This window comes from Rhinoderma darwinii, chromosome 5 (assembly GCF_050947455.1).
Source record: "Rhinoderma darwinii isolate aRhiDar2 chromosome 5, aRhiDar2.hap1, whole genome shotgun sequence".
Taxonomy (NCBI): domain Eukaryota; kingdom Metazoa; phylum Chordata; class Amphibia; order Anura; family Rhinodermatidae; genus Rhinoderma; species Rhinoderma darwinii.
In genome coordinates this window covers 296,123,802-296,150,785 of record NC_134691.1, presented here as the reverse complement: position 1 = coordinate 296,150,785, position 26,984 = coordinate 296,123,802, and the positions used below count along the sequence as shown (strand labels likewise).

Here is a 26,984-nt window from a genome sequence, read left to right as displayed (position 1 = left end):
AAAAAAAAATTATATATATATGTAAAAAATATCAAAATATATATTTTGGATCTATATATATATATATATATATATATATATATATATATATATATATATATATATATATATATATATATATATATATACACGTATATATTAAAGGTTGTTTTTAAAAACTTTTCCTATTTTTCCTCTAAAGTAATGTAAAAAAAAAGCAAAATTGGTAGCTGTTTTTTTGGTCACTTCATCTCCCACAAAAAATTTAATAAAAAGTGATCAAAAAGTCTCATGTACCCCAAAATAAAACCAATCAAAAATACAGCTTGCCCCGCCAAAAAATAAGCCATTATACCGCTCAATCGACGGAAAAATTAAAAGTTATGGCTCACAGAATATGGCGCCAAAATACAAATTTTATTTTTGCATTTTCCTTGTAAAATTTGTAAAACATAAAAACAACCATATAAATTTGCTATGGCCGTAATCGTATTGACCCGTAGAATAAAGTTAACATGAATTGTTTTTTTCCTATTCCACCCCACAAATATTTTTTTTCCAGTTTCCCAATACATTATATAGTACAATAAATGGTTCCGTGACAAACTTACAACTCGTCCCGCAAAAAACACCCCACATACGGCTTTATCAACAGAAAAATAAAAAAGTTAGGTTATACACACTGTGACATATGCACTTAACGGACTTTTACACTGGCCGACAATAGGCCGATGCAGCGATCGCCGATCGAGACATTGTTTACTGACCATCGAGACATCGTTTACTTTTTTAAATGATACGATCGGCAGATGATCGAGTGTTTATCTGCTGATCGCTGGCCTGTTTATATGAACGGTCGTCTGCACGATAATCGCCCAGTGTAAACCCCCTTTAACCTTCTCTGCTGGATTTTTCTCACAGAGGGTGCTGGGCATAGCCGGCAGGACGCTGGAGCTGTTAAAAGGGTTGTCCAGGATTAGAAAAACATGGCTGCTTTCTTCCAGAAACAACGCCACACCTGTCTACAGGTTTTGTGTGGTATTGAAGCTCATCCTCATAAAAGCTCCCCCCTCCTCCTGCCGCTTTTCCCTGACTCCTCTGCTGTCTGCATGTAATGTTGTCTGCCATCTGCTGGTGAAAGTAGAATATTTTCCACGTAATGTTCACCTTTCATCAGCAGATGGCAGACAGTATTACATACAGACTGTCTAACTTGGGCTCTGTTTACATAATGTCAGTGCAAAACTACGGAGGTATAAGCTCGACATAAGGCTCCAACATGAGCCACCGTATAGCCATACAGTAAGATATATGTCGCCTACTGACCACAATGTTAAAAAAGAAGTATACTGAGCAGTATAAGTTTCTATAGTGGCCCACTAAACAGGAAAGCAGTTTTCTGCACTTTCTTATAAAGTAAAAAAATAGTATGCAGATGCATATCACCCAGAGGACACTCTTCTGGCCTCCATCGGGTGAATGGGGGCCTGTGACTGTGTTCAGCATATGTATCGGGAGACGAACGTGTTTACATAACGTCATGTGAACGGAGCATTACAACAGCCTGAGGAGGAGAGCCAATGAGATGAGCCGGGAGGAGTGAGGGCACAAGGGGTGGTTTTAACCCTGTAACAGCCGATTTGCTGCTGATTTTTTTAATCTGGATTTACAGATGAAAAATCTGCAGTGAAACACAGTAGCTGCAAGCAGGGGCGGATTAAGGGTACCATGGGCCCCGGGCACTTTTTCAAGTCTGCCCCTCCCGCCCGAACTCCGAAGACAGAACTTTGAAGACAATGTACCGTATATATTTGCAGATTTCTGTTTAGGCGGACACAGATCTGGCACGGTTTTAAATGAGCAGAATGAGCCATACAGAATAGAGAAAGCAGAATACTTTGAGACACTGAAGTGGTTAGGAGCTTTATGACTTTTTTATTTTTGCGTTAATGGAGTGGTGTGTGAAGGATTATTTTTTTGCAGGAGGAGTTATAGTTTTTATTGGCACCATGTAAAGTACCATATAATGGGTGAAGTGGAAAAAACTGAGATTCCTGAATGTTTTTTTGGGTTTAATTTTTACTGTATATATTTACCTTCTCTTAAGGTAAAAGTAGATTTAACATATACTTTTACCTTAAGAGAAGGTAAATATATACAGACCCAGAATCAAGCTCAGTACATATATACATCACCAGAACCAAGCTCAGTACATATATACATCACCAGAACAAAGCTCAGTACATATATACATCACCAGAACAAAGCTCAGTACATATATACAGCCCCAGAACCAAGCTCGGCGCATATATACAGCCCCAGAACCAAGCTCGGCGCATATATACAGCCCCAGAACCAAGCTCGGCGCATATATACAGCCCCAGAACCAAGCTCGGCGCATATATTCAGCCCCAGAATCAAGCTCGGCGCATATATACAGCTCCAGAATCAAATTTAGTACATATATATATATATTACCAACGCTAGCCTGTCCCCTGCTGGTCTTTATATCCTGGCCTCATTGCTGGGGTTACCAGTTATCAGGGGAGCAGAAGAAGCAATCCAGTATGTATGAATGTACCCTAATACCGAGGTGAGGTTCATGAAACCTGTATAAGAGAAAAACTGTCATTGTTGTTTGTAGCAACCAATCATAGTGCAGCTTTCATTTCTTAAAGTGCCCTTAAAAAATGAAAGCTGTGCTGTGTTTGTTTGCTATGGGCAATAAAGTAATTTTTTTCGGTTACAGTTTTCCTGGATCTACCTCTATATATGTGAAGATTGTAAAAACAAAATTTTGCCTTATATGAAAGAAGACAGAAAGAAGATACAAACATCACTTTATAATATTAAAAATAAAAAAGTTCTATATATTTAACCAGAATAAGTGACAAATCAATAAAAAGTGTCTAGTCATTAAGTAGAAAAGTAGGGGTTACATGACATGTTCAGCAGTGATTTCATTTTCTTCCCACTAGATGGCAGTAGAAGCATAGCGATAAATAGCTCCTTCTATCACCAGACCCAGATTTTCATATATACAGTAGATCATTGTGCTATAATGTTTGATTAGCAATGCAAACAGTGAATGTCTAGCAGACTATTGCAATTATTATTGGTATTATCATATTATTATTATTACCGGCTTAACAATAAGAAAATTATGAGATAAGGAACTTTTTCACATTGCTTCGATTACACAAGCCACGATACTATGGCGCTTCTGTTGTATAAGCCCTTAGGCCTCATGCACACTTCCATCACCGTTTTATCGGCCGTTTTTGACAGATCCGTGTGTCCGTTTTTGTTTCCGCCTGCACTCCGTTTCCGTTCCATGTTTCCGTTTTACACGGACGTTGTGCTTCCGTTTGGCTTCCATTTTTCCGTTTAAAAAACGGAAGGTAAACTTCATTTGAACTCACATGTTCCCGGAAAGATTACAAGAAGTTTTTGGTGCTGTTTTCTGTAGCTTTCAGAGCATAGAGAACAGTTTGAGATTACTCTGCTTGGCTTGCTTTGTTTTATTTTTGGATTTTTGGAGTGAAATGTGTGCATTTACTTACTTATTTTGTGACGCTGGGCACTAGTTCCCTGCTGCCATCTGTGCGTCAAAAGCTCCATGACAAGTTCCTCCCACACGGCGTCTTTTTTCTAGTGGTCGTGGTAGCATTCTGCCTTCGTATCCCACAGTTCTGGGTGATCATGCTTCAATGCTATGAGTCTCTCCACATCCAACTTCAGGAATGAATGTGTACTGTAGTCTGTGAGTCTGTGAACTTTGGCTCACCCAGCCTTTGCTATGGCAACGGATCCGTTAAAAACGGACGGCACACGGAAGCCTTCCGTGTGCCATCCGTTTTTTTGACTGACCCATTGACTTCTATGGGCCACACGGTCACTGAATTACTGACCAAAGTAGGACATGCTCTACTCTTGACGGAACGGAACAACGGATCCGTTTAAATAACTGGTGTGCATGGGCCCATTGAAATGAATGGGTTCAGGGTGCTATCGGTGACAAAAATGGATAGCACCTTGAAGGAAAAGACTGAAGTGGGCATGAAGCCTGAGCCCTTATTCACACGACAGGGTTTCCCGACCGGGTGATGGCCGTTCATAAAACGGCTGTCACACGGCTGCAGTAGGAACAATAGACCCCTAATGGGGCTATTCACACGACCGATTTTTTGACGGCCCGGGAAACCTGGCCGCCAAAAAATGGGGCATGCCCTATTTTCGGCCGTTTACCCGGCCGCCCGGCTCCCATAGAAGTCTATGGGGCCGGGTAATACACGGCCATCACCGGATGTGTCCCGAGTGACGGCCGTGTCTTCCGTCGCTCAAGCTCTCTCTCCTCCTCCTCCTAACAGTGCAGAGTGCATGTGAGGAGGAGGAGGGTCTTTTTTTGCTCCCTGTAGGAGTCGGAATCCCCAATCCCCGGCCGGGGATTGGGGATTCCGCTACAGGAGAAGTGAGTGACTACACTGTCCATATATGGACACAGTGATGTCACTCACTTGTGTAGCGGAATCCCCGACCCTGTGGCCGGGGATTCCGCTACAGAAGAAGTGAGTGACCACACTGTCCATATATGGACACAGGGACGTCACTCACTTCTGAAGCGGAATCCCCGACCCTTTGGCCGGGGATTCCTCTCCAGGAGAAGTCAGTGACTACACTGTCCATATATGGACATTGAAGTCAGTGACTTCTCCTGGAAGGGGGGGGGGGGGGGGGGGTGGGTGCAACCTACAGGGGGCTGTGTGGCATTATTTACAGGGGGCTGGGTGGCATTACCTGCAGGGCGCTGGGTGGCATTACATACAGGGGGCTGGGTGGTATTACCTGCCAGGGGCTGGGTGGCATTACCTGCAGAGGGCTGGGTGGCATTACATGAAGGGGTCTGGGTGGCATTACCTGCAGGGGGCTGGGTGGCATTATATACAGGGGGCTGGGTGGCATTACCTGCCAGGATCTGGGTGGCATTACCTGCAGAGGGCTGGGTGGCATTACAAACAGGGCACTGGGTGGCATTACCTGCAGGGGGATGGGTGGCATTACCTACAGGGGGCTGGGTGGCATTACCTACCAGGGGGGCTGTGGGGCATTATCTACAGGGGGCTGGGTGGCATTATCTACAGAGGGCTGTGTGTGGCAACAAATTTAAATGAAATTCATCCGATTTTAAAACGGACAGGGAAAAAAATGGATGCAAAGCGGGTCAAAATCGGCCATTAAAAACGGCAACACGGCCTGGAACGGAATCGGAACGGATGCAAAACGACCTATATTCAGACTTTTTTGTGCCACTCGCGATTTTCGCAGCGTTTTTCGCAGCGTTTTTTACGGCCGTTTTTGGAGATTTTTTCAATAGAGTCTATGAAAAACGGCTCCAAAAACGTCCCAAGAAGTGTCCTGCACTTCTTTTCCGCGGCTGTTTTTTTACGCGTAAAAAAACGCAGCGAAAAATGCTCCGTCGGAACAGAACGCTGTCTTCCCATTGATATCAATGGGCAGATGTTTGGAGGCGTTCTGCTTCCGAATTTTCGGCCGTTTTTCTGGCGTTTACGCCCCGAAAAACGGCCAAAAATAGGTCGTGAGAGCATACCCTTAGGGTATGTTCACACGCAAATGTAAAATACGTCTGAAATTACGGATCTGTTTTCAGGCGAAAACAGCTCCTGAATTTCTGACGTTTTTGCAAGTGCAGGCGTTTTTTGCGGCGTCCATTACGGACGTAATTGGAGCTGTTTTTCAATGGAGTCAATGAAAAACGGCTCCAATTACGTCCCAAGAACTGACATGCACTTCTTTGAGGCGGCCGTCTTTTTACGCGCCGTCTTTTGACAGCGACGCGTAAAAAAAAAGCCTGTCTGCACAGAACACCGTAAGACACATTTAATTGAATGGGCAGATGTTTGCCGACGGTTTGGAGCCGTTTTTTCGGCCGTAATTCCAAGCGTAAAATAGGGCGTGTGAACATACCCTTACGGAAACTAGAGGTGCTTGTGTAACATCATTGACTTACAATGGCGCAATTTGGGTGTCTGTCATTTTGACGGTAAGAATATAGCTGCCATATATGCGTGTAAAAATGATAGACATCCAGAATTTTCTTTGTAGTTTTTATTAGTCAGTTTTGCTTTAACACACATAATAAGCAACCCGATAAACATTAGCACTTCAAATGTTTAATAAACTTAAAAGACAACTCCTCTTTTCACCACCTATAGTTTATGTCTACATTACATGTTGACTACTCCAGTTATATGATGATTTATTCTCCGTTCAGATAGAACGCTATAAAAATACTGCTTGACTTTTGTTACAGATAGAGCAGTGCATTGTGGGAAATTTTACACGGTTAAATATCAGCTTTTAAGTCACATGAATGTCTGCAGAGTGCAGATAAACCACACAGAGATTCCAAAAGGGAACTAGCCAAAGTTTTACTTTCATTTTGAAAGTAAAAGTTGAAGAAAGCGACAACTCAACATCATTTCAAGATTAGTAAAGGAGTAAATTTATAAAACACTTAAAGTGTAACTAAACGTTTAACAAACTTCTGACATATCATAGTGACATGTCAGAAGTTTTCATTGGTGGGGGTCCGAGCACTGAGACCCCCACCAATCGCTAAAGCGAAGTAGCTGCAGCACTTGGGTGAGCGCTCAGCCGCTTAGTTTCTGTTCGGCTTTTTCCGGAAATCTGATGTATCGGAGTACGGGCTCATAGACTTTCTATTGAGTGCGCCCTCCAATACATTGATTTCCGGAAAAAGCCGAACAGAAACGAAGTGGCTGAGCACTCACACGAGCACTTCTGCCGCTTAGTTTTAGCAATTGGTGGGGGTCTCAGTGCTCGGACCCCCACCAATGAAAACTTCTGACATGTCACTATGACATATCAGAAGTTTGTTGAACATTTAGTTACCCTTTAAACTTCTGGACAGATATTTCTGTAAAATGTTGTTCTTTCTTTTAACAATTAATTCTACAAACTGTTCAAAAATTGTAGGGACGGAATTTGAAACAAAATTTAAGATACATTTTTCTAGAGATTACATAAAAGATTGTTTACTCACAAATCCTACAAATAAAAAGGAAATGTATCTTAAAAAGAAATGGCAAAGTATGAAATTCAATTCTGGGCACAGTCAAACCTGAGGCAGCAAAGCACATTTTATGTTTAAGTATAATCACTTAAAGGTCATGTAAACCATTGAATTTTTTTACATTTTTTTTCTACTAAAACAATGTATTAGTGTAACTTTGTAATTGCTTTTTATGATTTTTTTTTTTTTTTTTGCTTTTTGAGATACAGCTTCAATGTATCCTGGATACATAGAAGCTGTTTCTTGCGCTGAAACCCGAATCTGCCGGGTCAGTGGAAGTGATGGCTTCTGTGACTACAGGCAGGATCCACCTGTTATCCAATAACCACCACATGACCAATAATTGCTCCTTGCAACAGGAGCAAACGAGCGCCAATCAACGAGCTGTCTTTATTGATCGGCGCTCGGGCTGTGTAATAGGACCCTTAGGCCATCCTTCTGTATAATACAGAATACAATATTACAATATCTGATACAGGAAGTCCCAGTGTTGTTAATGAGCTTAGTTTGCGTGGAGCTGCCCAAGAAGTGAATGTCCGTTATTGAGCACCATTTTATTTTTTCAACCTAAATAGATCAAACTTTTGTGCTGATTATTTTCTTAGTACATATTTATAATATTTGGAGCTCCACTGTTCTGATACAGAGCTCCAAATCCCCAGTCAAGACAGAATAAAGTCATAAAATTCTGGCTGCCTACAGCCACCACTAGGGGGAGCTTAGACACGTACTGCACACTATGAAAACATAGAATTACTAATAATACAGTACACAGTAAGTTCCAAAGCTCCCCCTAGAGGCAGCTGAAGGCAGCCAGAATTACTTAACTCTATGTCTATGCTGGAAATGTCAAGCTCTTTATAAAAAAAATGAAGCTCTAACAGCTATAAATATATATTAGGAAAATAATCAGCACATAGTGTTGAGTTTAAAAATGACATTGTGTTAAAAAAAGGGAACATTTACTTTAAACCTCATTAAACAGTCATCTCCTATACCCTATCGCCCTACCTCTGCCCTTTGTATAACACATTTTATTAAGACAGTAGCAGATTCAAGTGTCAAAATTAGAGGTATCTCATCCTACCTGTTTATAAGGACAGAAAGGTGGTCTATCTTATTTATCATGATCCTCTTTTGTCTGTATTGCCACACTTTATCTATTGATGATTTCTATCAAATAGAGATGATAAACAGTTAAGGCTCAGCTTGGTCACAACACACAGAGACCATAAACCCAAACTGGGATTTGTAAGACTCAACAGTCCGTCCTCTTTATAGCGCTCTTTGCTCTTCTTTACGCTTTTTTATTTAGCAGCAGTCTCCCATTCATGACTGCTAGAGTTGACTTTCCACACCGCAACAGTAGCTTTTATATCCAGACTTCACATCCAGTTATTTCATTTTAAGTTATAGTTTGTGCATTTACAAATTCATAATACTCCCCTCGGTTTGACAGAAGCTGTTGGTGAGTTCCCTTTTCTTTTACCCTCCCGTTCTTCATAACGACAATGAGATCCGCATTCTGAACTGTGGACAGTCTATGGGCAATCATGATACAAGTTCGTCCTTTCCGTGCTTGATCTAGTGCCTGTTGTACAATCTGACAATGATAGAAACAAATAACATTCAAGTTTGACCAGAATAATTATACAAAAAATGATAATCAAATAGTATATAAACAATAATAATCAACCAGTATACAAAGAATGATAATTAACCAGTATACAAAGAATGATAATCAACCAGTATACAAAGAATGATAATCAACCAGTATACAAAGAATGATAATCAACCAGTATACAAAGAATGATAATCAACCAGTATACAAAGAATGATAATCAACCAGTATACAAAGAATGATAATCAACCAGTATACAAAGAATGATAATCAACCAGTATACAAAGAATGATAATCAACCAGTATACAAAGAATGATAATCAACCTGTATACAAAGAATGATACTCAACCAGTATACAAGGAATGATACTCAACCAGTATACAAAGAATGATAATCAGTATACAAAAAATGATAATCAACTAGTATATAAACAATAATAATCAACCAGTATACAACGAATGATAATCAACCTGTATACAAAGAAAGATACTCAACCAGTATACAAAGAATGATACTCAACCAGTATACAAAGAATGATAATCAACCAGTATACAAAGAATGATAATCAACCAGTATACAAATAATTATAATCAACCAGTATACAAAGAATAATAATCAACCAGTATACAAAGAATGATAATCAACCAGTATACAAAGAAATGTAATCAACTAGTATACAAAGAAAGATAATCAACCAGTATATAAACAATAATAATGAACCACTATACAGAGAATGATAATCAACCAGTATAAAAAGAATAAAAATCAACCAGTATACAAAGAATGATAATCAACCAGTATACACATAATGATAATCAACCAGTATACAAAGAAATGTAATCAACTAGTATACAAAGAAAGATAATCAACCAGTATATAAACAATAATAATGAACCAATATACAGAGAATGATAATCAACCAGTATACAAAGAATAATAATCAACCAGTATACAAAGAATAATAATCAACCAATATATGAACAATAATAATCAACCAGTATACAAAGAATGATAATCAACCAGTATACAAAGAATAATAATCAACCAGTATATAAATAATGATAATCAACCAGTATACAAAGAATAATAATCAACCAGTATATAAATAATGATAATCAACCAGTATACAGAGAATAATAATCAACCAGTATACAAAGAATAATAATCAACCAGTATACAAAGAATGATAATCAACCAGTATACAAAGAATAATAATCAACCAGTATATAAATAATGATAATCAACCAGTATACAAAGAATAATAATCAACCAGTATATAAATAATGATAATCAACCAGTATACAGAGAATAATAATCAACCAGTATACAAAGAATAATAATCAACCAGTATACAAAGAATAATAATCAACCAGTATACAAAGAATGATAATCAACCAGTATACAAAGAATGATAATCAACCAGTATACAAAGAAATGTAATCAACTAGTATACAAAGAAAGATAATCAACCAGTATACAAAGAATAAAAATCAACCAGTATACAAAGAATGATAATCAACCAGTATACACATAATGATAATCAACCAGTATACAAAGAGATGTAATCAACTAGTATACAAAGAAAGATAATGAACCAGTATATAAACAATAATAATGAACCAATATACAGAGAATGATAATCAACCAGTATACAAAGAATAATAATCAACCAGTATACAAAGAATAATAATCAACCAATATATGAACAATAATAATCAACCAGTATACAAAGAATGATAATCAACCAGTATACAAAGAATAATAATCAACCAGTATATAAATAATGATAATCAACCAGTATACAAAGAATAATAATCAACCAGTATATAAATAATGATAATCAACCAGTATACAAAGAATAATAATCAACCAGTATACAAAGAATAATAATCAACCAGTATACAAACAATAATCGACCTCTCATCCAGTGACCGCAGATCTCTCTCCTCCTGCAGATGTCTCCCTCCCGCAGATGTCTCCCTCCCCGGAGATGCCAGCACATCCGGCCGCTCTGCCCTGCAGTGACCACTAGGGTGTGTGCGCGCGTGCTGGCCCTTTAAGTCCGGGAACTAGCGCACATGTGATTAATTAATTATTCCCAGAGCACCCTGGACTATAACAGGGGCTCTGCCCTTTCACTCCTTGCCTGAGCATTGTTGTGTATTCCCATGTTAGTCTTAGCAAATAGCCCCTTAGTCGTATCTTGTTCCCAGTGTTCCCATGCCCTGTATCCCATGTTGTGTTTGTTCCTGAGCCGCTTCTAGTGTTGGAGTCGTGTTGTGTCATCTGCCACGTCTGTTGCCATACACCACATCTGGTGTCATCTGCCACGTCTGGTATTGTCCACCACGTTTCGCGTCATTTACCTTCAAGTCCATCTGTGCCTAAGCCTCTGCTACTGTCTGGACTATTACAGATACTCTTGTGCTAGGAGTTTGCATAGACTTTTTTGTAGACTGTTTGGTCAGCTGCTACTCTGCTATGGCAGTGCAGCCTAGTGAGCCCACATACCCACGGATCGTGACAGAAGTCACATATTTTCTGTATCTCTGCTTGCTGTCATTTAGTAGGAATCTTCATTGTTTACGTCCAGTGGATACAAATCTGTCCCGGTCATGTGATGATCACACACACACGTGATACATCTTTTTTGTTTAGAAATGAGTGTACAAAAAAATAATAATAAATGATGTTTTATCCTCACCTTTTCACTTTCATTGTCTAGTGCTGAGGTGGCTTCATCTAGCAGTAGAACTTTTGGAGAACGGATCAGTGCTCGGGCAATAGCAATTCTCTGCTTTTGACCTCCGGACAGTTGAGTACCTTTACCTCCAACCCGAGTGTTATATTTCTGTGGGATTAATTGTACATATAAGAAACAGCAGCACAATCAGGCTTCATGCATATGAGTTCACACAGAGTTTTTTCTTACAGATCAGTGCAGAAACTATGAGAAAAAAAAATAGTAGTATGTTCCATCACATTTCCTATATGGGGGAATATGGTACCACACAGAAGCATTAAACGGCCTTCTGGTCTGCAATTCAGGACTCTGAGTGCCCCTGTACAGGATCAGTACTTTGCTGTGCGCATGAAGTCTAAGGCTGGGTTCACACGTGGCGGAATTTCACTTAAATTCCGCTGCGGACACTCCGCAGCGTTAATCCGCAGCGGAGCCGTTTCTGCATTGACTTCCACTTCTATTTAGAAGTGTTCGTTTAGACGATGCGTAACATTCCGCTGCGGAGCATAGGCTGCGGAGCGGAATTTGGTGTCCGCAGCATGCTCTGTCTGTTGCGGAGCAGTGGCGGACTCATGGCGGAATTTCTCCATTGACTTCAATGGAGATTCTAAGTTCCGCAATGAAGTCCGCAGCTGTCATGCACATGTTATGTGTGCTGCGGATGCGTCTTGCTTTTTTGCCATGACATTTCTTCATTCTGGCTGGACCTATGTATTTCTAGGTCTACAGCCAGACTGAGGAAGTCAATGGGGCTCCCGTAATGACGGGAGCGTTGCTAGGAGACGTCTGTAAATAGTCACTGTCCAGGGTGCTGAAAGAGTTAAGCGATCGGCAGTAACTGTTTCTGCACCCTGGACAGTGACTACCGATCCCAATATACAGCAACCTGTCAAAAAATATAAGTTCATACTTACCGAGAACTCCCTGCTTCTGTCTCCAGTCCGGCCTCCCAGGATGACGTTTCAGTCTAAGTGACGGCTGCAGCCAATCACAGGCCAATAACAGGCTGCAGCGGTCACATGGACTGGCGCGTCATCCAGGGAGGTCGGGCTGGATGCCGAAAGAGGGACGCGTCACCAAGACAACGGCCGGTAAGTATGAAATTCTTTTACTTTCACTAGGGAAAGTGCTGTCCCTTCTCTCTATCCTGCACTGATAGGGAGAAGGGAAGCACTTTTCCCGCAGTCCGCAGCAGCTAGTCCGCATCAATTTACTGCACATTTTGTGCAGATCCGCAGCAGAATCTGCAACGCAGATTCTGTGCGGCATTGATGCGGACAGTTGCGGAGGAAATCCGCCACGTGTGGTCATGCCCTAAGGCAGTAATCACACAAAGATAGACTCTCTAAGGGGCTCCTGACACTCTCTATGATCTATCTAATCCTAATATTTATTTAAGGATGGGTCATGTGTATTATAATACTGCACCAGTGCCAGGCACAGGAATACAAGGGGCACAGGGAGTTGTGCGTCGACAGTATGGCCAGTAGGTTGCCTTAAATTGCAGAGCGGTATTGCTTGGCAGCTAGATCACACATCAAGCTGTCAAATGAGCCTTTGAGAAGCAGGTTTACTATGGGTTGTGCTGACATCTAATATTGCTCCCTAGCAATCTCGCTCTGCACTTAGTCAAGGAAATCTATCAATGTGCTGATGAGGTCACACACTAGTTCCATGACGATACTCAAATAACCCCCCCCCCCCCTTCCACAGGATTGCTATTGCTTGACCTCCCTCCACTTCCATCCGAGCACTGAAAGGAGCTCAGAACATAAAAAAGTAAGAGGCTGTTCACTAGGCATCTCTGTAGTTGTGTGTTAAGTATATAGAGTATATATATGTATGTGTGTGTTAATGACCGCCTTAAGTGTGCGTGTGTGCGTGCCTGTGTGTGTGTGTGTGTGTGTGTGTATATGTGTAATTACAGGTATGAATTGAATGGCTATATGTGTGTATGCGTATTTCCACTAAGACTGTATATATGTAAGTAATGAGCTTTCATACATTGTGTGGTACTCTTATGTCAGCCTTGTACTGTATTATTTGCCTATAATATCGTAAAAAATAAATAAAGAGTAGCACTTTCAATTAAAGTGTACCTCCAGTTATAACATGTTATGTGCTCCTGTACAAAGTAAATGTGTCACCCAAAAACGATAGGAACTTTGCAGTAGAGCCTTCAGCATCATCTAGTTGACTGGACTACAGGATTGTCCACTGTCCCTGCTGTGAGCACAGAACATTATAACTAAAGGGGACACTTCAAAAGGGACAAGTCCCAGTGCTTAGGGCAGTATCAGCTGTAAATATGGCCCTTTGTAGCTGGAGGTTTTGCTCCTTTATCCGGGCCCCACAGCAGATACATAGATTATGGATGCAAAATGGAGATCTATGTTTTATACTATTATCCTAATCAAGTATTTACCTCTGGCAGCTCTTGTATAAAGAAGTGAATATTTGCAGCTTTTGCAGCTTGTTCTATCTCCTCCATAGGCACTTCACGAGAAGTGTCCCCATAGGCGATGTTTTCAGCAATACTGCGGTCAAACAGCACTGGCTCCTGGGATACGATTCCTATCTGATTTCTTAGCCATTCTACATTCAAGTGCTTGGCTTCCTTTTTGTCAAACAGCTAAAAACAGAAAGTTGATATTGTAAGACTAAAACGTGCATGCCCTCCTATTGTTGTTAAGGCTATGTACACCTTTGAAATATTTGTATTTTTTTATATATAATAATACTAATAAAAAAAATGTGTATCAGTGTGTTTGTTGCAACTTTCAACACACTTTTTATTAAAAATGATTTTTACGTTTTGAGATACAGCTGCTTTGTATTCTGTATACAGAGCAGCTGCATCTTGCGCTGAATCCAGTATCTGCCAGGTCCGCGGGACTGACGGGTTCAGTGTCAGGGGTCCTGCGTGTCTCTGACATGCAGGATCCACCTTTAATCGGTTACATCTAATCACTGAACCCATCAGACCTAACAGATTCAGGTTTCAGCGCACGATACAGCTGCTTTGTATACAGAATACAAAGCAGCTGTATCTCAAAAAGTAAAAATAATTTTTAATAAAAAGTATTTTGAAAGTTGCACCAAACACACTGATAAACGTAATAATAATAATAATAATAATAATAATAATAATAATAATAATAATAAAAAGTAACGATTTCAAAGGTGTACATAGCTTTTAAACTTGGTTAATTTCAGTGAAAATATATTCGTCCGTGCCCAAGAGAAATCCAGATTTCCAATATTGAAAATGTATCCTTATTCTCTTGGTGGAAGTAAGTAATTCTGCGACCCATAACTTACTTGGGAAATTTTGGGTAATGTAATAAAAGATAAGGGGTCGTAATAAAACCTTGACATATGTATTTTTTTTTGTACCCCTGATTTGCGGAAAAATGAGTGACTTTTTAAATTTGTACTCCACTTTTCTCTTTCACACCAGGCTTAGTGGGGGGGGGGGGGGGCGAGGTCATCCATGACCGATATTTTTATTAGGATTTACTGAAACCTACTGTTTTTGGCTCCGTCCTTTGCCTGGGGGTGCACTGCAGCAGTTTTATGACTGCCTGCACAGCGCTTATCAGTGGGGGCATTCAAAGCATATAAGGCTAGGGAAGTGTAAGAGAGAGGCATCACGCCACTCATAACACACTGCTCACCCACTGTTACAGAAGAAATCCAGGAAGTAAGAGGATTCCATGGGGACAGAGGAACAATAAAAACTGAGGTATTTAGACATAAATCACTGCCCATTTCTATTGAAGTAAATTGTATATGTTGTCATAATATTAATTTAGCAAGTTAAGTTAGTGTAATAACATTTTTAATCTCCTCCTTTTCTTTAATTCTATTTTGTCTCATATTACATTTGTTGCTGAGAAATACAAATTTAAAAAATCTTCTCTATGTGTACCAGGAGATTAGAAATGCCAGCACACCATACTCACTGTCCTGTTTCCTGGCTGCAGTAGGAGCCTCCCCCCTCTTCCTTGTCTGCAGTAGAAGAAAAATATTGTTAATCCCTGCCCCTTTGGCTAAGCCCTGCCCAATCAACCGTTTCCTAGCCTAAAATCGAACAGAACGAGATTAACCCTATATGTCCTTGTAGGATTTCTACAAGACGATTTGTTTCAGAAAAAAAGACTGAAAAATAGGGTGGGTAAGTGTATATTCTGTTTACTTTCATTATTCATTTCTATATTTAGTGTTACTTTAATAGACTAAATGTATTGCAGGTGCAGGTTCCATATTTGTCTTATCCTGTACAACGCTTTTAAATATATTTGGGGCTGTGAGCAAGGCTAAAGCTACAAAACGATATGTTAGAGATACTGTTATATAGGTAAGATGCAGGTTATATTACACTATTACCTGATGGGACAATGTAGTCCTGGTTTAAAGAATCGGGATATCATAGGTCAGACAAATGAAGCAATAAATAACCCGTGACCCTGTCATGCAGCGATGCAAGCAAAGTTACCAGTGTTGCTGCAGGTGACTAAGTGCTAGCGGTTCTACTATAATATATTTCTATCTCTATCCCTTACTTTGCATGGCATTAACAGAGAATTGCACAAAACAATAAGAGCTGTAACTGTTCTTTATGCAATAGGCTGCAATTAAATTGAGAATATTCTATTAAATAATGCATTGATACAACCAAAAGTGATCTTCTGACATTTCACAGAAATAGGTCAGAATATCCAATCTGTGGAGTTTGTCAACTTCACTCTCCCCTAAATTCCAAACTAAGGCGCAACAAAAACATTCAGCACTACCCAGAGATCTTCATCACTGGAAATCTCAGAAAAATACATTACAAATCTACTACAATTCAAATCACTGGAGCTTTGCTTTGACACATATCTACAACTACAACATATCAAAAGTAACCTGAAAACTCACCTCTACAGAAAAACTGCAACCTGCAATAACCCTGCTGCCACTTCTAACAAATGAACAGCTTCTACTGTCACATTCTGTCTCATTTCCTCTTCCAATGTAGATTGTAAACCCTAGCGGGCGGGGTCCTGTACCAATTCAGCAATTATTATTTAAGGGTAAATACATTTAAAAAAACTCTTTAACCATGTCATAGTGACATGTCAGAAGTTTTGATTGGTGGGGTTTTGAGCACTGAGACCCCCACAATCGCTAAAATGAATCGGCAGAAGCGCTTGGGTGAGCGCTGAGCCGCTTGGTTTCTGATCAGCTTTTTTCGGAAAGCCGAGCAGTTGGTGTATGGCCGCAGTAGAAGGTCTATGGGCCCGTACGCCAACTGCTCGCCTTTCCGAGAAAAGCCGATCAGAAAATAAGCGGCTTAGCGCTCACCCGAGCGCCTCTGCTGCTTTGTTTTAGCGATTGGTGGGCGTTTAGTTACCCTTTAAGCTCATGTTTACTGTACTTGATGTTTTTACTGTTTCATGTCCTGTTCTTAAACCCCTTCTCATATGTATATGTACATGCCCTAGCTTTAATGGCGCTTTAAAATAAATAATAATATCAGCAGGTAATTTTTGGCTAGATTTCCCCTTTGAATTATTCATAAAGGTTATTCAACAATTCTAATGAAAGTTTGAGATCTTACTACTGCTCCTTGGTGTGGATCATAGAACCTCTGGAGAAGCTGAATAGAAGTGCTTTTCCCGCATCCACTGCTGCCCACGAATGCCACTGTTTGTCCTCTGGATATTGCAATAGATAGTGCTTGCAGCACAGGCACATCCGGACGAGATGGATAATTGAAGGAAACTTTTGATAATTCCAAATTTCCTTCATATTTTTCCTATTTGTAGAAAATGTAAATAAATATCAGAATTAAAAATTAATATTATAAAAGTTAATAAACTGGAAAGATCCCATCCACACAGACAGGCTGTGCAAAGTTCTGTGACATTGACTTACTGGTTTCTGTCCTTCCATGCTGTAGCTGTCAATAGACGGTTCAGTGTTGAATAAGCTGAACAAATGGGAAGCTGCAGATTTGGCTTTTGCATAATCAGGAGCAAAGGATAATGTTTGTCCTACAGTAATTGCTCCATATGTCAGGGTGGAAAACACACTGTAAAATATATCAATTATTTTAATGGTATACATTCATTCCAGAAGGATAAAAACATATTATGCTAGCTAGTTTTACATGCATATTTTTATTATTATATAAGTTTAGGTGTTAACATATAATAATAATAATAATAATAATAATAATAATAATAATAACACCAACTTATATTAACAATATTGATGGTGATCCTATATATCTACAGATAGGTCCAGAATTATTTGGACATTGACACAAGTTTTAGCATTTTAGCTGTTTACCAAAACATATTGAATATACAGTTACATAATCAATATAAAGTGCAGACTCTCAGCTTTAATTTAAAATAGGGTATTCACATCCTAATTTGAGGAACGGTTTAGGAATTACAAATTACAGCTCTTTAATATGTAGCTGCCTCTTTTTCAAGGGACTTCAGGTAATTGGACAATTATCTCAAATGCTATTTAATGGGCTGCATGGGCTATTCCCGCATTAATCCATCATCAATTAAGCAGGTAAAATGTCTGGAGTTGATTCCAGGTATGGTATTTGCATTTGCAAGCTTTTGCTGTGAACCCACAACATGAGGTCAAAGTAGCTCTCAATGCAAGTGAAACACACCATCGTTAGGCTGAAAAAAATGAAGAAATCCATCAGAGCTATAGCACAAATGTTAGAAATGGCAGTACATTCTTGAAAAAAAAAGAGCGCACTGGTGATCTCGTGAACTACAAAAGGCTTGGACGTTTACGGAAGACAACAGTGGTGGATGATCGCAGAATCCTTTCCATGGTGAAGCAAAACCCCTTCACAACATCTACCCAAGTGAAGAACACTCTCCTGGAAGTAGGTGTATCAGTATCTAAGTCTACCATAAAGAGAAGACTTCATGAGAGCAAATACAGAGGGTTCACCACAAGGTGCAAACCATTAATCAGCCTCAAAAATAGAAAGGCCAGATTAGACTTTGCCAAACAACATCTAAAGAAGCCGCCCAGTTCTGGAACAGCATTTTCTGGACAGATGAAACGGAGATCAACCTGTACCAGAATGATGGGAGGACGAAAGTATGGAGAAGACTTGGAACGGCTCATGATCCAAAGCACACCACATCCTCTGTAAAACATGGTGGAGGCAGTGTGATGGCATGGGCATGCATGGCTGCCAAAGGCACTGGGTCACTAGTGTTTATTGATGATGTGACTGAAGGCAGAAGCAGCCGGATGAATTCTGAAGTGTTCAGGGATATACTTTCTGCTCAGATTCAACCAAATGCAGCAAGGTTGATTGGACGTCGCTTCACAGTTTAGATGGACAATGACCCAAAACATACTGCAAAATCAACCCAGGAGTTTAAGGCAAAGAAGTGGAATAATCTGCAATGACCAAGTCAATCACCAGATCTCAACCCGATCGAGCTGCATTTCACTTGCTTAAAACAAAACTTAAGGCAGAAAGGCCCACAAACAAGCAACAACTGAAGACAGCGGCAGTAAAGGCCGGGCAAAGCAACACAAAGGAGGAAATCCAGCGTTTGGTGATGTCCATGGGTTCCAGACTTCAGCCAGTCATTGCCTGCAAAGTATTCTCTAAAAATTATTCAAAAAAAACATTTTATTTATGGTAATGTTAGTTTGTCCAATTACTTTTAAGCCCCTGAAATGAGGAGGCATTGTAGAAAAATGGTTGCAATTCCTAAACGTTTGACAGGATATTTTTGTTCAACCCCTTGAATTAAACCTGAAAGTCTACACTTTAATTGCATCTCAGTTGTTTCATTTCAAATCCAATGTGGTGGCATGCAGAGCCCAAATCATGAAGATTGTGTCACTGTCCAAATAATTCTGGACCTAACTGTATGTACAGTTATATATGGGTTAATGTGTCCCGTTCTGTAAATTCTAAAAATATTAGAAGTCACAAAGACTATATAAAAAAGACAAGGTCATAGAGATAATATTTCTTATATTACACACTTCAGAAGCTGTATCAATTTGTTTTGAAGAAACATGCATCCGAAAAGCGCCAGCCAGTGTGCTCCAATACACTGCCAATCTCAGTGAGCTCCTACGCACTGCCAGCCACAGTATTCCCTATATAGTACCACCCACTCTATACCACTCAGCCGGAGTATGCGCCCCATATAGTGTCAAACAGTGTGTTCCCACACAGTGACAGCCAGACTTTTTATATTCTAATTATCTGTATCACTATTCACATACACCCTGTTATATTACACTAGCAATCCAGCTGAATCTACTTTCTATCTTTTATTTCTAAATATTTTTTATAATATAATCTCCTCCCATTTGAGTTTTTATTTCTCACAGTTAAGCTGAACATGAACTGAACATCTTGTAAATTCTACACCATATAGCAGTGCAAGACAAGACTGAGAATATAAGACTCATAGAAATAATAATAATACTTACAGAAATACTTCCTCTGGGTTCATCCTGCCACTTTCAATCATAAAAGCCCCAAATCGGTAGCTTGCAGCGTAGGTGAAATGTATGAACGACTGGCTAAATGCAAAACAGATGCCATATATCTGAGCCTTGCGCTGAGAGTTCCTAAAATATATCAGTTCAAGGGAAATGTTAAAATAACTGAAAGTGGAGCGTAGGGCAAGTCACAAATTAAATTATATTAAATACAAAAGATATTTGTACATGACCTGATCTTCACTACACTTATGACTGCTGATTGATGTCGACTAAGACGTGATAACATTGTTGTGTGAAATAAAGTATATGTGTAACTTGGTTTGTGAGCAGTGGCATAACTAACGGGGTCACATCGGTCACAGTTGTGACCAGGCCCCTAAAGGAGGTTTTACACTGGGCGATTATCAGGCAGACGAGTGTTCTCGATAAACTGCTGGTTGTATCGTTTTAAAAATGTAAAATATTATCGTTGTCAGCAGCACATCTACCTGTGTAAATAGGGAGACGCGCTGCCGACATGATAATAATGTATTGGGACGAGCGATCGGAGTAACGACCACTCGTCCCCATCCATAGCTCCGTGTGACAGGAGCAAACGAGCGCCGATCAACGATGTCTCGTTGATCGGCGCTCGCTGCACCGGCCGAATATCGGCCGGTGTAAACGGCCCTTAAATCAGGGAGCCCACAGGCCCCATCATCCCACAATGACTGTACACTTTTTTATGCTCTGCCTCCTGCGCGCTGTTGGCAGCCTGTGCATTCTAATTCCTCCTCCCTATCTCCTCTACTCTGGAACTCTGAGGAGCTGAAATGGAGAAGACAGGGTATGAAGATGCAAAGGCATAGATAAGAACCTGAGGTGGGAGACTGTGGGGATAATGGGAGGACAGGCCTTGAAGACAAGCCAGGGGCAGATGGGCCCTGAGAACAAGCCAGGAGCAGTGAAAAAAGTAATTTTTTCTTTTATTTCCGATTTGAGGTCTGATTTAGGGGTTCATGCCAGTGGCGGATCACCATAGGGGCATTTGGGGTGTACGTCTGGGGCCTGAAGTTCCCCTGGGGCCCATGGCCACCCAAAGATTAAAGACACATTGAAGTTTTGTTGCGTCTTGTTGCATTTTGTTTGCTGCGAATCGCGTCAAAAAACGCAACAAATCTGCTTTGCGTATGACCTGCAATAGGACCTGCAGACATAAGGTCAGGTAACTATATGTTTGCAGGGATTGTTACTGTTGAAAGACTTGCAGACATAAGGTCACAAGACCACGTGGGAAGGTCCTGAAACAAGAGACTAGAGCTTCAAGTCTCCATAGAAATGAGTGTGAGATGCTATGTAAGTATATGGGTGTGATCTGGGGGTCTGTATTAGTTTAAGGGGTCTGGGGTCTGTATTTAGGGGTCTGGCCTGAGGTCTGTATTAGTTTAGGGGGCCAGGTCTGGGGTCTGTATTAGTTCAAGAGGTCAAGTCTGGGGGTCTGTATTAAGGGGGTCTGGTCTGGGGTCTGTATTAGTTTAGGGGGTCAGGTCTGGGGATCTGAATTCAGGGAGTCTGGTCTGGGGACCGTATAGTTTGGAAGGTGTGGGGTATGTATTCTAGGGTCTGGTACTGGGTCAGAATTTATTGGTCTGAGTTAATGTATTGGCCTGGGTTCTGAATTTGCTTAGGGGTCTAGTCTGCGGTCTGGAATAGTTTAGGGGTCTGGTCTGCTGTCTGAAATAACTGGGATCTGGTTTGGGGTATGAAACAAAGTAGGGGGTTTGGTGTGCAAATGGTTGCAAAAGCGAGGGGACAAAGATATCTCGGCAAGAAACTCTGCAGTCATCAGGAGAAGTTGCAATAACATTCTGTGTCAGATGGAGAAGAAAAGAGAGCGACTCCGATCAGAAAAGACATCACTTGTGAGTCAATGGATTTATAAAGAAGCTTTCATATCTCCTGACATGTCTGTTATAGAAAATCATTGTATTCCACAAAAAGTCTTTGTGTAGCTCAGGACTAATAGATAACTTGGTGTTACCATTCGGCCTCATTTACACGAGCGTGTGCGTTTTGCGCATGCAAAAAAACGCAGCGTTTTGCGTGCGCAAAAAGCACTTGACAGCTCCGTGTGTTATCAGTGTATGATGCGCGGCTGCGTGATTTTCGCGCAGCCGCCATCATAGAGATGAGGCTAGTCGACGTCAGTCACTGTCCAGGGTGCTGAAAGAGTTAACTGATCGGCTGTAACTCTTTCAGCACCCTCGACAGTGAATTCCGATCACAATATACAGCAACCTGTGAATAAAAAAAAGACGTTCATACTTACCAAGAACTTCCTGCTTCCTCCAGTCCGGTCTCCCGGCCGTTGCCTTGGTGACGCGTCCCTCTCTTGACATCCGGCCCCACCTCCCTGGATGACGCGGCAGTCCATGTGACCGCTGCAGCCTGTGATTGGCTGCAGCCTGTGCTTGGCCTGTGATTGGCTGCAGCTGTCACTTGGACTGAATTGTCATCCCGGGAGGTCAGACTGGAGGAAGAAGCCGGGAGTTATCGGTAAGTCAGAACTTCTTTTTTTTTTTACACGTTCATGTATATTGTGATCGGAAGTCACTGTCCAGGGTGCTGAAACAGTTTAACTCTTTCAGCACCCTGGACAGTGACTGTCTCCTGACGTCGCGTACCGGAATTTTTTTTGCCGGGTTCGGTCAAAACGAGTTCGGCCGAACCCGGTGAAGTTCGGTTCGCTCATCTCTAAATTCTGACACTCCGTTTGGATGTTTGTAAACAGAAAAGCACGTGGTGCTTTTCTGTTTACATTCAGTGTGACAGCTCTTGCGCGAATCACGCAGTTCGCACGGAACCCATTGACTTCAATGGGTGCGTGATGCGCGAAAAACGCACGATTATAGAACATGTCGTGAGTTTTACGCAACGCACTCGCGCTGCGCAAAATTCACGCATTGTCTGCACTGCCCCATAGAGTAATATAGGTGCGTACGACACGCGTGAAAAGCACGCGCATCGCACGCGCGTATATTACGCTCGTGTAAATGAGGCCTTCCTCTTGTCAGGAGGATGTGTCCTTACACAGTGTGATACGATGGTTGGAGGCTATCAGTATGTTGGGGCACAGCCCTTTGACAAGGGGAATCGTCAGGTACAATTCTAACTTTTCTGCTGCCTGAGGCGGAAATTGAAATGGCACCACCCAAAGTTTGATAGACATCCCCTTGGCTGTTCTACATCGCTAGCAGCCTCTTCCAACTCTTGCAGATGCGCCGTGGCCTTGTGCTGGCATGCGCGGCGCAGACGGACAGAGTACACCTCGCTGCACGGTGCGTGCCCAAGTAGTACAAGGCAATGGCCCAAAAAGATGGAGGAGACTGGTAGTGATGTATAACAGCCAGGGGAATGTCAATCAAGCATGGAAAGGTGGGTTTGGAGGCTGGACTATGTGACTTCAGGATAGCGGCACCGCCCCATGACCCTTTAATGAGTAATTAGCATATAGTGTGCGCCGTTTTAAAAGTTGATTTTATAGATTTTGCTGGATCTGAAAAAAGGAAATGTTTGGAAATATTGTCAGGTCATGTATTACCGCATGGTGGCGAATCAAGGGGTTAAAACTACCTGACTGGTTCCCATTAAATATACAATGAATTGAAAACAATTCCATCTGCCCTGCAATTTTTTTTATTATAAACTTATCCTATATAATTATAGCATCAGAACCAAGCTCAATACATATATACAGCCCCAGGACAAAGCTCAGTACATATATACAGTCCCAGAACAAAGATCAATACATATATACAACACCAGAACAAAACTTTGTACATATATACAGCTCCAGAACAAAGCTCAGTACATATATACAGCACTAGAACCAAGCTCAGTACATAAATACAACACCAGCATAAATATGGCTCAATTTAGTGCATCCCCTGCCGTATAGGTTTGTACGGCGTAAAACTACAGCTCCCAGCATGACCCGAACAATGATAAGGATATGCTGGGAGTTGCTGTTTCACAAAAAAAATCATACCACCCATCATTTTGCTGCAGATCATACAGTGACTACAGTACCGATTGGAGGCCGAATAAACATTTACATTAAGTGACTCACCGGTGATGTTTTTTCAGATTCTAGCTGTTCTTTTTCTCTTTTCTTCACCATCCGGTCCTGACCTCTATGATGACTTCTCCTGGCCACAGCCCATTTCTGCAGTTTGCCGCACAGATATCTCCAGCTTCTCACTTTTCAAACATTTCTGCACCTATAAACGAAGATAAAATTCTCATGGTGCCATACACTACGCCCCTAAATATAATAGCGTCATGCGCTACACCTCTAATAATAATGGTGCCGTACACTGTGTCCCTTATTATAATAGCACCATGCACTGTGTCCCACACACAGTGCTTCTTGTAGATAGTGCACCCATAGGGCCCCCTGTAGATAGTGTGTAAAGGATCTGCCAGACACAGTTTCTGTGTTGACGCCCGTGGTTAGTCAGTCTGCACCTGCTCCTAAGTCTGATAGAGTGACTCCTTCTTCTACCACTCAGGCTGGGAGGCTGAGGAGTGGGAGAGCCTATCACAGCCTGGCCAGACGGAGCTAGCTCCCGCCCTCTGTCTATTTATACCTTCATTTCCTGCTTCTCCTTTGCCTGTGATTCTGCTTGTTTCCTGGCTCTGCTGCTTGTACTATTTTGTCCTCTGCTTCATATTGACCCTGGCTTTACTGACTACTCTCTTGCTCTGCGTTTGGTACCGTGTACACTCCTGGTTTGACTCGGCTTGTTCACTACTCTTGTAGCTCAAGGTGTTACAGTGGGCATCTGCCCCTTTTCCCTTTGCTTCTTTGTACCCTTGTCTGTCTGTCGTGCACATAGTGAGTGTAGGGACCGTCGCCCAGTTGTACACCGTCGCCTAGGACGGGCCGTTGCAAGTAGGCAGGGACTGAGTGGCGGGTAGATTAGGGCTCACCTGTCTGTCTCCCTACGCCGTCTTAACATAGTGTCCCACATAGAGCCCCCTGTAGATAGTGCCCCCAAAGAGCCCCTTGTAGATAGTGTCCCTATAGGGCCCCCTGTAGATAGTGCTCCCCATAGAGCCTCCTGTAGATGTACCCCACATATAGCCCCCCTGTAGATAGTGCCCCACATATAGCCCCCCTGTAGATAGCGTTTTACATATAGCCCCCCCTGTATATAGCGCTCTACATATAGCCCCCATGTAGATAGTGCCCCACATATAACCCCCCTGTAGATAGTGCCCCACATATAGCACCCCCTGTATAGAGTGCCCCTCATATAGCACAGCGTGTAGATAGTGCCCTACATATAGCCCCCCCGTAGATAATGGCACTCACAATTTTAAGTGAAAAAAAACAAAACACTTTACATACTGATCCTGCCCCTGCACTGTCCTGTATCAATGCAGGCCTGCTCTCTTTTGAGGGCCCAGTACGCGCATGCATCACAAGGAGGACCCATTAATTTCAATGGACGCTGTGTAACGTTTCATTTCTTCAGCAGAATGGTAATTTCAGGGTTCCAGCAGCAGGACTCCATTGTGATCAGCTGACATTACCTGTATGGTTTCTGTAAGCTTTCACTATACATTTCTTCAAACGTCCCCTCCCTAGTCAGTGATACCACTGTTCGGATGTTATCCACTGCTTCAGTTGCAATCTATTTAATTCAGTAAGAACAGATAAATATATATATATACACATTCTAAACAAGTTTATAGGGTTATTCAAATAGAGACTTGACTTACATTTGCTACATTTAGAAGTAAACTTAAATAAAGGTTCATGCATATCCATAATTTAATACTCCAGGTTTCTACACATCTTAATATAAACTAAACTTGATAATGTGAAAAATTAACTAAGAACAATATAAGAAATGGGTTTTCCCATCGCTAGATATGTAATCACTTTCCGATTTTGTCTAACTACCGGGACACCCAAGATCCTGAGAATGAAAAGGGCGCAATGCTGATTTTGTGCTGCGGCCCCTTCAGTATAAGTATTTCTATATTGTACTTACATGAAGCATTTATTAAAACATCCGGGAATCATTACCTTGCCAGCAAATTGAAGCTGTTTTTTATCTCGATTAGCGAAGCCAGTTAGTGCTCTGGTCTCAAGAAATCCAGTGATCACAAGAACAGGAGTCAGGACTAGAATCAGCAACGTCATTTCCCATCCAAAAATAAAAGAGATTATTACACCCAATCCCATTGTGGAAATGTTTTCAGCGATCAACCCAAGTCTGGAGCCAGTTGCCTGAATAACAATAAATTGACAAATTTAAATTTGGAATCAAACTTAAATCCTATCTAAGACATTGGCTCCCTGGCACTTACACCAGTAAGCCAAAGGATGTTTAATGGAGGCTGTAAGCTGACATCCAAGCGCAAGCGGCATGAAGACGTCAATGCATCATGCTGCCTCCGCCAGGCAGCATGCAGAAGACCAAGCATCTCGTAGTGGAAACGTGGCTAGGTGTGTTTCATTTTGTGTTTTTTTCATTGGTGCAAACGAGGGGGCCTAACTTCTATACATTGACCTAACTACTGTACGGGGTCTAACCTCTATATGGGGGACCTAACTTCTATATGAGGACTAACTACTGTTTGGCGGTCTAACTACTATACAAAGAAATAACTTCTATATTGGAGCCCAACTACTATATTGGGGACCTAAGTACTATATCGGGTATCTAACTACTATACAGGGGACTACATTCTTTATGGGAGCCTAACTACTGTATGGTGCCTAGCTGCTGTATGGGGCCTGACTACTATAAGGAAGACCTAAATACTACATGGGGACCTAACTACTAAATGGGGGCACAAGGGGGGGCATTTCTACTATACGGGGCACTATTACTGTTTGGTGGCATTATTACGGTGAGCACAAACAGGGGTACTATTACTGTCTGGGGCACCAAAATAAGTATTATTATCGTCTTAGTTACAATGGATGGCGAGTTTGTGTAGAGAGTTGGGAATAGGTGGGGTG

At 41.3% G+C, this 26,984-nt stretch overlaps 1 protein-coding gene across 3 annotated transcripts in view; it reads right to left on the bottom strand.

Annotated features, from left to right (window-relative positions):
• Window positions 1-6,955: 6,955 nt before the first annotated feature.
• LOC142651986 (ATP-binding cassette sub-family B member 5-like) overlaps window positions 6,956-26,984 on the bottom strand; it is a 69,134-nt gene continuing 49,105 nt past the window's right edge. For all 3 annotated transcript variants that reach the window (XM_075827317.1, XM_075827314.1, XM_075827315.1), the window contains exons 21-28: window positions 26,043-26,246; window positions 25,544-25,644; window positions 19,952-20,092; window positions 17,381-17,537; window positions 17,064-17,261; window positions 13,884-14,090; window positions 11,420-11,566; window positions 6,956-8,696 (exon numbers count right to left, since the gene is read on the bottom strand). In XM_075827317.1, the coding sequence (XP_075683432.1) occupies window positions 8,499-8,696; window positions 11,420-11,566; window positions 13,884-14,090; window positions 17,064-17,261; window positions 17,381-17,537; window positions 19,952-20,092; window positions 25,544-25,644; window positions 26,043-26,246 (1,353 nt within the window). In that variant the 3' untranslated portion in view covers window positions 6,956-8,498. The remainder of the gene's footprint in view (window positions 8,697-11,419; window positions 11,567-13,883; window positions 14,091-17,063; window positions 17,262-17,380; window positions 17,538-19,951; window positions 20,093-25,543; window positions 25,645-26,042; window positions 26,247-26,984) is intronic.